Here is a 10,461-nt window from a genome sequence, read left to right on the forward strand (position 1 = left end):
ATCCAGGCCTGGCTCAGCTCCATAAACAGATGCACCCTGGGCCTTGATGGTGCCCTGAGGTGTGTGAGAGCCCCGGTGGGGCTGATCTGCTGCAGAATCCTGGGGAACACCAAACCCATCTGGGCCATCAGCCAGAGGCCAGGTAGGTTCCCCAATGGCATCGGCAGTGGCTCTGGACACCTGAGCACAGGGAACCAGATCCCAGCACAGACCCTGGGCAGTGTCTGGTAGCACCAGGGACTTGTGCTCCTGTTGTCTCCACTGCCACAGTGAGAGCAGCAGTAGCACTCACTTGTGCCAGTTGGATAGCTTAGAGAGGTAAGAGAATATTTTGCTGTTTAGGAGGACAAAGTAGGAATATCACTCTGACACCCTTCTGCTGGACAGCTCCTTTGCCCCAGGTGCCTGCCCCCATGGGTTTTTTCTCCTGGGATCAAATGCCAACACTGCCCACTCCTGGTGCTGGTTCAGGCTGAGGTAAATCTCTGCTGTACCTCATGAGGCTCCATCTGACTCACTCCCCAACCGCTTCACTCCTGCTGAGTCTTGAAACTCATCCCTGTGGGGCTCATCCAATGCCACACAGCCCTTGCTTTCCAGCCTCTGGAACCACTGGATGTTTGGCCATCCCCAGGAATTCCATCCCTATCACCTCCCTGGGGGTCTCCCCAGGATCAAGACTCCTGTCAGTGCCCAGAAATGCCCTCCCATCCACTGTAAACATGTGAAATACATGGGAAGCCCAATAGAGAAAGGAATCAGCTTGGAGGTGCTGAAGGTACAAATCCCGTTTTTGCAGTATTGCAATCACAAGAGGTTTTTCCATTTCCCTGCAGTTGCTCAGCTACCTCCAGCCTGTCCTGCCTTGAGAATGAGGTTGGACTGCTGCCTGTAGCCTCTGATAGAAAGAAAAGTGAGGTGGGAATCAGGAGAAGATTGACATGGGGAAGGCAGATGTGGATTTTGGTCCAATTTCCCTAGAAAAGTGCTGCTAATTCTGTTTCTTTTTACACATGACATGGAAAGCTTATCAATAGTCCTTTATCTGTATATCTCTGAGCTCCCAGCTGGGAGAAGACTGGAGCATCCAATAGGATCCTTTACAGGCTGAAGAAATGGAGGTTTGTCTTACAGAATAGACCCCATGGGAGCTGGATCAATGAGCAGCAGAGCTCATTCAACATCACTCACAGCACTTCTCCATCCAGGATGTGCACAGCTGTGGACAACACTTAGTGCCTACACTGACATGAAAGGCAAAGCAGTGCCAGTTATTAGGTTGTTATTATTAAATTGTATAAAAAAGCAGTGAAATGGAAAACCGGGAGCTCCTAGACCCCAGGGGTATGATGAGAGGTTCATGGCTTCTTTTTACCACCAACCTCCAAGGCAGGATAACCTTAGTTCTTCTAATAGATGACTGAGGTCGACATGATGCTGAATGACCAGTGTCTGTATGAGGCAGGTTTATTTTAAAACAACTTGGTTGCAGTGGAAAGGATGTTTGTAGCCATTTTGGTTGTTTTCTGTAAAAGTATAGAAATGTCAAGAAGAAAAAAATCTAAGGAGAAGACAGAAGGAAAGAGAAGGAAAGGACAAGAGCAGATAGTGGAGAGGAAGGAGATCACCACCCATGGATCTGGCAAAGAGATCTGCTATTTCAGTGTCTGTTGCCTTGATCCTTTGGGGGTGGGGGCCAGAGACACAGAGAGTTGGGTGGGTTCTATTCATTCTGGGTCCTGTGGAAATGCCCCACTGCCTTCCCTGGGTGGGGTTTTACACGGTGTGATGCTACACTGTGGAAATGAGTCAGGGGATGCTCCGGGGGTCTTTGGTGGTTTATGGGCCTTTTTAATAACATGAGCACAGTTTGGCCTTGCTTCTCGCAACTGCTGCTTTGTCAGGCCAGTTGGGCCTCATCAGAAAGGAGGAAATATGATAGAAACGATACAAAGGATTGCCCCAGCTCTGCCAGATCTGCTTCTTATCAGCCTTGTGCCGTATCTCCCTCAAAACCACTTTAAGATACCAGTCCCAGGTTATCAGGGACAAAATAAACCACAGGACTCAACGACTTCCTTCAAACACACTTCGATCTATCACCCTTCTTCTGATCATTTCTGGTGGTGACAACCAACTTGTTGTCCAGTATTCCTGGACGTTTGGGAGTGGATGAAAATGAGTCCAGTTTAGTAGTGGATAAATGACTATAGACTCACAGAAGACTAATTTGAGTCTTGGAAGGACCCTTAAGGATTATCTGGATCCAATCTGTTTCCATGGGCAGGGACACCTTCCACTAGACCAGGTTACTCCAAGTCCCATCTAACTTGACCTTGAACATTTCCAGGGATGAGGCAGTCACAGCTTCTCTGGGCAACCTATGCCTCTGTCTCACCACCCTCACTGCCAAGAGTTTCGTCCTCATATCCAAACTAAATCTACACTCCTTCAGCTCAAAGCCATTGCACCTTGTCCTATCAACTCCAGGCCCTTGTGTAAAGTCTCTCTCCAGCTGTCTTGCACACCCTTAAAGAACTGCAAGGGACTCTAATGTGGCCCCAAGACCTTCTCTTTCCCAGGCTGGTGGCAGGAATAAGGGCTCTTACAGAGACTTGGCAATCCAGAAAGGGAAAATATGCAACCTGGCCATATTAATTGTCTCCTGAGAGGCTGCAGAAGAGCTGACTGTGGACATCTGGAGGTGCTCCGAGACAGGTTGGTCAAAGGCCACCAGAGATGTTCTGCCAGGAACAGAAACCTGTGTGGGTGCTGCAGCAGCAGTGGCTGTGGCCCGTGGGGAATGAGGAAATGGAGAGGGATGTCAGCAGACCCAGTTAACTGCTCCTGACCTGTTGCTTCAAGTCAGCTACCTTTGGAGAAACCCAGAAGAAATTGCAAATAGCAACTGTCACCCAATTTCTGTGCAAGGATGAACAAATCTCCCCTGAGGAACAACAGAAAACTTCTCCTTTTTTTGAAATTCTATGTTTATCAGATTTACAACTGGGCATATATTGCAGTGGGACTCCTGAGGGATCAGCCAACTGTTTCTCCAGGGAGAAGAGGCAAGGAGCGGCTCAGTTGCCTGTTCTGAGACTCTGCTTCAAGGTAAGTTCTTGTTCCTTTCTCAACATTGACTCCAATATTTCAAGTGTTTCCTTAGCTTTGGAATAAAGAGATCAGACAAAGCGTAGGCTGGAGTTGCTGAGCTCCAACATTGGCCTTCCAAGGAGAAATGAGAGGTTATGCATGCACTGAATTGTGCAGCTCTTTAAGTTTTTGTATTAAGGAGGGCACAGAAGGATCCATTTGGGAGAGAAATTCAAACCAAGTCACCTGGAAAATTCACACCATAGTGTTAAATAAGAATGGAGGGAGAGGGGTGAGGTGTGGTGCCGAGCTTATGGAGTACCAAAATTCCACCCATGACCTTGCAAAAAACCTCTGGACAAACATAGGTGTGGGCTACACTCCTGGGCAAACTTAGTCTGAAACCCTGTGTGGGAGATGTTACAACTCTTCCTTCCAGGAGATCATATATAAACAGTCAATCTCAGACTGCAGCAGAGACATTTCAAAGTCCTCTGCCACTCTGGGGCTGTGAGTAGAGCCCTGAGCCCATATTTCCCATGGTAAGTTGGTTTCTATCTATCTGATATTGAGTAAGTGGGATATATTTTAAGTTCATGGAGGGGTTGGTGCAAAAGGACCTTTCAGGAACTTCCCTGCTTGATTTGGGGCAGAGATGGTCCTGCTCTGCAGAGCACTGAAAAAGCCACAGCTTGTGGCTCATATTCTGAGTTACCTTGCCACTGGTCCCCACGTTCCTGATCCAGGGCTGGTAAAGAGAAAAAGGACCAGATGTCTTGGGTGAGAGCAAGGGTGTGTGTAGCTCTATATCCTGAACTGATTGGATATGAAGAGTTAAAGGGCAGGGCAAAGGGTCAGAAGAGAGCAAATGTGCAAGGTGCCTTGTCAAGTCTTCTGCAGTCCTCAGCCCAGACCTTTTGCAGTGTCAGGTGGACTGTAGCAGCTTTCTGTCCCATGAATCCTTCCAGCTGCCTCTCCTGCCTGCCTTCTTTCAAATGGTAGACAAAAGATGAATTTTCCCCCTGCTGCCTCCTGTACCTTAACCCTATTTCAGATTTCACCCTTTTTGCCCTGGTGGTTTTCCATATCCAGGAGGTCAGACAGCACCCTCTTCTTGGTCTCATAGACCTCTCGTCAGCCAGCTGTGTCCCACCTGCACAAAAATGACTGCAGGCCATGGTCAACTCTCTCCAAGCTGAGTGTCCCTCTGCATTTGCCTTCCAGGGGAGCAAGAGCCCTTCACCTGAAATCCTCCCACGATGCTGTGGCTGCTGCTGCTGCAGATCTGGGTGAGCTGCCTCTGGCTGGGACACGGCGAGGTGGTGAATTCCTTTGCAAGTTGTCCTCAGTTCTTCTACAGTAACACCCCCCCCAGATGCAGCAATAAAGCCACAGAACCCAGCCTGGATCTGCCAGACCTTAAACAACCAGCGTTTCTTTGCCACCTTGTACGACAAAGACAGGCGTATTCCCATGTACTCTGCTTATAAATACGAGCCTGCAAGATTCTCCACAAACCACACATGGACAGTTGAGCCCCAGGTGAGTGTCCTCTCTTACAACATTTCACTCTGCAGTCACTAAAAGATGAACTGCAGCATTTAACCAAACATCTCTATTTCCTCCCCATACACACACATGCAAATGGACCCACTGGGTGGGATTCATCTCATCTCACTTCAAACACCTGCACCACATGATTCCTCTGATGCATTTCAAACAGTAGCAGGAAGAGCAGTTCTATCCCAAAGGTGTCCAGTTTTCTGCATTGACCTGAGAGTAACATCAAGGCAAATTCCATTCCATTCCATTCCAAAGTCAAATGACCTCCCTGTCTGTGCCCTGCTGTGGTGGGAGACCAAGTGGTGGGGAAAAGGCGTCCAAGAGCAGCTAAATTTGGGGGACCAAGAGTCCTGTTGGATTCCGATCTCCACTTTGCCCTGAGCTGTTTTGCATCCCTGACAGAGCTTAATTTCTCACAGTTAGGACTCCATTTGTCTTTGTAAGTGATGTGAGAGAAGTGAGGAGAAACTCAGAATTGGGTCAGATGGCCCAGAGAAAAAGCCTTGGCACAGCCGTTGAATGGTGAGAGGGTTTGGTGAACCGTGGGGAATGTATTGAGTGATATTTCAGGCAGTGAAAAGTGAGGAGCATCAGTGTCAGTCCAGTCGGAAGGGGGTGATCTCCAGCCATGGCCAGTTGCCCCTGAGCACTGTTGCCTCAGGTTTGGTTCAGAAGGATCCACCAGACACTCAGATCTCCACAAACAACAGAGCTCTCCCAAATGTCCTTCGGACTTCCAGTGAAAAAGACCAAGGAAATTATGGAACAGAAAGAGAGGAAGTTCAGGTCATTGCTAAGGACAGAGTAGTAGGATGGAATTTAGGTGTTCATGGACAACAGAAGAAAGCCATCTGCCCTGTTCCAGAGGGAGAAGAAATATGTTTTTCCAAAGATGAATAGAAAGGTGTTGGAGTACTAAAAAAAACCATTTCCACTTTGTACTCATTGGAACTCAAACAACTAATATGGTATAGCACCAGTGCAGTCTCCACATTTAAGGGGGATAAAGCTTCTCTCTTTTCACAGAATCATTGACTCATAGAGGGGTTTGTGTTGGAAACAACCTCAAAGATCATCCCAATTCAACCCCCTGCCATGGGAAGGGCCATCTTCCACTAGACCTGGTTGCTCAGAGCCCCATCCAACCTGGCCCTTTCCCTCCTGGACCACAGAGCCAGGCCTCCTACAAGCTCTTTGATTTGGTAACTTTCTCCAGAGGTCCTTTTTCAGTACTTGGGTTCCTCAGGACTCTTTCGGGATTATGAGCTCCTTTAAGAGGTTGATAATTTTTAACTTCTTTGCAGTGAGGCTGCAGAATATACTTCCTGGCCCAGATCAGCTCTGAGAGACATTATTAGGACTGCAGTAGCAGATCCCATTTGCATTGAGGTCTTTTTGATTAATGAACAAAAAAACTTTCATCCTTGCAGTGATCTGTTGCCTCCCCTGGGAAACCTTACCTCTAAGACTGGTTTCTCAACACATCTCCCTGTGTCTGGGGTTACAGGACACAAACCTTGGTGTTCCAGGAATGTGGTACACCTGTAGCAGCCACAGATGGAATCAGAGAAAGACAGACTGGGGGTGGGAGGATGTGGGGTAGAAGTGGGTTTGGAGACAGGTTGAAAGGGAACCAGCTGTGTCAGGGAAGGTTTCTCACCAAAGACCTTTCTCCTTTCAAAGCCAGAGTGGAAAATACTCAGTATCTCATGTATCCAGCCACACTCCCAGCACAGGCTGCAGGCTGGATCACAAAAGTCACAAGTCAAAAGGAGAGCAGTCACATTCTGAGCTTCTTTTGTCTTAAAAGCTGTTGTGTCCATCCAGGAGGGGCAGCTATAGGATTTCTCTCAGATTCGTATATTTACATAGACTGAGAAGAGAAAAACTGTGTTCTTGACACCTGGAGATTTCTGCTCCAGGCAAACCTGCTCCATTACTCCCATCCCCAACACTAACACCTTTTCCTCTTCCTTACCTGTCAAGCTGATACGTTCAAATTTGCCCAAAAACATGCAAACAGTGCAGACCCTTGAACGTCAATACAACATCACCAGAGCGCAAATCATGCAAAGCCAGGCTGTCAACGCAGACTATGAGAAGAGTGGTTGGGATCGCGGCCATTTGAACCCCAATGGCCACCACGACACCCCGGACAGCAGGAATGTGACCTACACCCTCACCAACATAGTGCCCATGAATGCAACACTCAACCGAAAAGCCTGGAAAAACTACGAGCAACAAACAATGGCCAATAAAAGCAAGGACTGTCAAACCACCTACGTCATTGTGGGGGCTGTACCTGGGAACTCCTCCCTCCCCAATGGGAGGGTTAATGTACCCAGCCACATCTGGTCTGGTGCCTGCTGCAAGACCAAGAACAACACCATGAGTGCTTGGGGGGCCATTGCCCGGAACGACCAGAACCAGGTTGACGAACTCACTCTGGGACAGCTGGAGAAGAGGTTGGCCAAGTTGTATGGAATGAAAAAGGTTCCTCTCTTCCACAGTTCCTGTCCCTGATAATAAGCCTCACATCCTGGGTGTAAAAGGCTGGGGGGCTTTTCCCACAGACCACAGAATCACAGAATGCTTTGAGTTGGAATGGACCTCAAAGATCATCCAGTTCCAAATCCCCCTGCAATATAGCAGGGACACTTTCCACTAGACCAGGTTGCTCAGAGCCATGTCCATCCTGGCCTTGAACACTTCCAGGGATGGGGCAGGCACAGCTTCTCTGGGCAACCTGTGCCAGGGCTTCGCCACCCTCACAGGGAAGGATTTCTCCCTGATATGTAGTCTGACCCTATCCTCTCCCAGTTTAAAGCCATTCCACCTTCTCCTGTCACTCCATGCCCTTGTCCCTCTCCAACTGTCCTGGAGACCCTTCAGGTACTGGAATGGGATCTAAATTCTCCTCAGAGCCTTCTCCAGCTGAACACCCCCAGCTCTCTCAGCCTGTCTCCAGAGCAGAGGTGATCCAGCTCTCAGAGTACCTTCATGGCCTCCTCTGGACTCCACCCCAACAGGTTGGTGTCCTTCTCTTGTTTTGAGTTCAGGGCTGGAGGTAGCACTGCAGGTGAGGTCTCAGGAGAGCAGAGGAGAGGGGGACAAATGTCCTGTGCAGTGTCCATCCTGCTCCCTTCTCTGGTGGGTTTCCAGCTCTGTCCCTCAGGGTAACTCCTCCTCCTGCTCTGATAAAAGGGAGAAAGAGGTGGGTAGAGCCTCCAGCTGGTTTGCTTTGCTGCCCATGCTGGCAGAGAGCTCTTAGGGGTGAGTCCTTGCCCTGGCAGTCTGGAGGGAACAGCTGGAGAAGAGCCCATGGACAAGGAAATGAGAGCTTCTCACTGAGACCAGAAGGGCTTTGCCTTGTTTCCCTTTTGCTGTGGGACGAGGGTGGCTCAGGTTGCCCACAGGTGTTGTGGAGTCTCCATTGCTGGAGAGGCTCAAGCCCCAAGTGGACATGATCCTGGACAATCTGCTCTAGCTGAGCCTGCTTGACCAGGGCTCTGGACTAGGAGATCTTGAGAGGTCCCTCCAAACCTCAACAATTCAGTGATTCTGTGATGCTGGGAACCAGATTTTGTTTGCTTGCTTTTGAAACGTGCACCTTGTAGAAGCAGGGGCTGAGGTCTGAGATAGGCAGGCTCAGGCATCACATATACAAGAAGCTTTGACCAGTCAGAGATAAATTTCTGTCTGTGATACACTGCTTGGATAACTTCATTCTCTGCTATGCTTCTGAACCTTCTCTGCAGATTTATGGCTAAAGGATTTTGTGACATGTATAAATTGTATTCAATATAATCAATGTATTCAATATGTCAATCAAAAGATTGCCAGATCATGCAGTTCCTGAGTAGTTTGCAATAAAAATCATTTGCTGCAGTGCTGGATTGCAGGGTCATCTTACATATAAACCACAAGTTGCTTCTTGCTGAAATTTCTACCACTGGTGATGTCACAGTCCCCAGAGCATCCTTGCAGGAGGAGGGGTGTCCAAACCCAATCTAAAGATGCCATCACACTTACTAAAGTTTCCCCATCAGACTGCAGTTACTTCTGCTGGGAATGTGCATGAACAAAGTGGATCAGGCTGCAAACAGCTCCTACAAGCTGTGTCACTTCCAGAGGTTCCAATTTGAGCCTGAACTTCTCAGCTCAGCAGCTGTTGTTCACCGTCCTACAGTGTCTCATCTCTCACCCTGGACCAATGTCCTTGGGGGCTGTAAAATATCAGAAGATAAGGGGCTAATGTGTATGTCTCAAACCCCACAGCTGCATGGCTGTGGAGTCAGCCAAGGACTGCTGCTAATGACACAGCACGAGAAAGAAGAAGATGTGGCTGGAGAAGAGGCCATATGGACATAGGGCAGCACATATATCCTTGTTGTAGTTCCTGGAGATAAGCACAACACAGTACAGCCCAAGTGTAGGAATGAGGCCCAGAAATGAGCATGGACAGCAGGGGGAGAACAAGACTACCCAAGACCCGCAAAGCCCTCCGACCCCTTTCCAGAAAGATTGGACAGAACAGACTGCACGCAAAAACTGATTTGCTGAAGTGGGTTGACCCTGGCTGGATGCCTGGTATCCTCTAAAGCCACTTTCTCACTCCCCTCTCCAACGGGAAAGAGGAGAAAAATATAACACAGGGTTATGAGCTGAGCTAAGTACCGGGACAGATCACTCACCGATCAGCGTCACAGGCAAAGCAGACTCCAAGTGGGAATATTCATTAAACTTATCCCAAGCAGAATCAGAACTGGAGAATGAGAAGTAAAAGAAATCCTACAAATAACGTTCCCCCACCCCTCCCTCCTGCCCCAGTTCTACCCTCCCCCCCAGTGGCACAGAGAGATGGGGAAGGGGCTTATGGTCAACTCATCACAGGTTGTTGCTGCTGCTGCTTCTCAGGGAGAGGAGTTCTTCCCCTGCTTCCCCTTCAGTCCCTCCATGGGAGACAGTCTTTCATGAACTTCTCCAAAACATGGGGTCATCTGACAGGCAACAGTTCTTTACAAACTATTGCAACTTGGGTCACTTTTCCATGGAGTGCAGTCCTTCTGGAACAGGCTGTTCCAACGTGGGACCCCCACAGGGCCACAAGTCCTACCAGGGAAAACCTGCTCCAGCAGGGGCCTGCCACAGGGCCACAGCCTCCTTCAGGCATTCACTTGCTGCAGCAGGGACTCCTCCATGGGCTGCAGGTGAGTCTCTGCACCCCCGTGGTCCTCCATGGGCTGCAGAGGCACAGCTGCCTCACCATGGGCTGCACCACGGGCTGCAGGGGAACCTGAGCTCCAGCGCCTGGAGCACCTCCTGCCCCTCCTTCTGCACTGACCTTGGTGTCTGCATTGTTGTTCACATGTTCTCACTCCGCTCTTCTCTGGCTGCACTTCCATCTGTGCAAAACCTTTTTCTTTTTTCCTTCTTAAATACATTATCCCAAAGGTGTTACTGTCATTCCTGATTGGCTCAGCGTTGGCCAGCAGCAGGTCCATCCCGGAGCTGGCTGCCATTGGCTCTACCAGACACAGGGAAAGCTTCCAGCAGCTTCTCACAGAAGTCACCCCTTACAAGCCCCTGCTACCGCAACCTGGCCACACAAATCCAATACATTCCATCCCTCACCTCTATAAATCACACAGTTTAGATTTATCATTCATCATGCAACCTTCACTTACATCAACAAAGAAAATCAACCAAAACAAAGCATAACCAAAATTCCACACACAAAAAAGCAATATAATATCATCACAACACAAAAGGAAAGTGAACAATTTACACACACACACCCCTAGA

At 48.9% G+C, this 10,461-nt stretch overlaps 2 protein-coding genes across 2 annotated transcripts in view; both read left to right on the forward strand.

The window, feature by feature from the left end:
• LOC116787587 (endonuclease domain-containing 1 protein-like) overlaps window positions 1-8,444 on the forward strand; it is a 32,475-nt gene extending 24,031 nt beyond the window's left edge. Inside the window, exon 4 of the transcript XR_004357340.1 lies at window positions 8,062-8,444. The gene's annotated coding sequence lies outside the window, so the exon portion shown is untranslated. The remainder of the gene's footprint in view (window positions 1-8,061) is intronic.
• LOC116787588 (endonuclease domain-containing 1 protein-like) lies at window positions 2,996-7,179 on the forward strand. The gene is given in 4 exon segments (XM_032689335.1): window positions 2,996-3,068; window positions 4,318-4,460; window positions 4,462-4,635; window positions 6,643-7,179. Coding segments are annotated over 3 exon segments (819 nt in total). The 5' UTR covers window positions 2,996-3,068; window positions 4,318-4,352.
• Window positions 8,445-10,461: the final 2,017 nt, after the last annotated feature.

Source organism: Chiroxiphia lanceolata, chromosome 5 (genome assembly GCF_009829145.1).
Source record: "Chiroxiphia lanceolata isolate bChiLan1 chromosome 5, bChiLan1.pri, whole genome shotgun sequence".
Classification (NCBI taxonomy): Eukaryota; Metazoa; Chordata; class Aves; order Passeriformes; family Pipridae; genus Chiroxiphia; species Chiroxiphia lanceolata.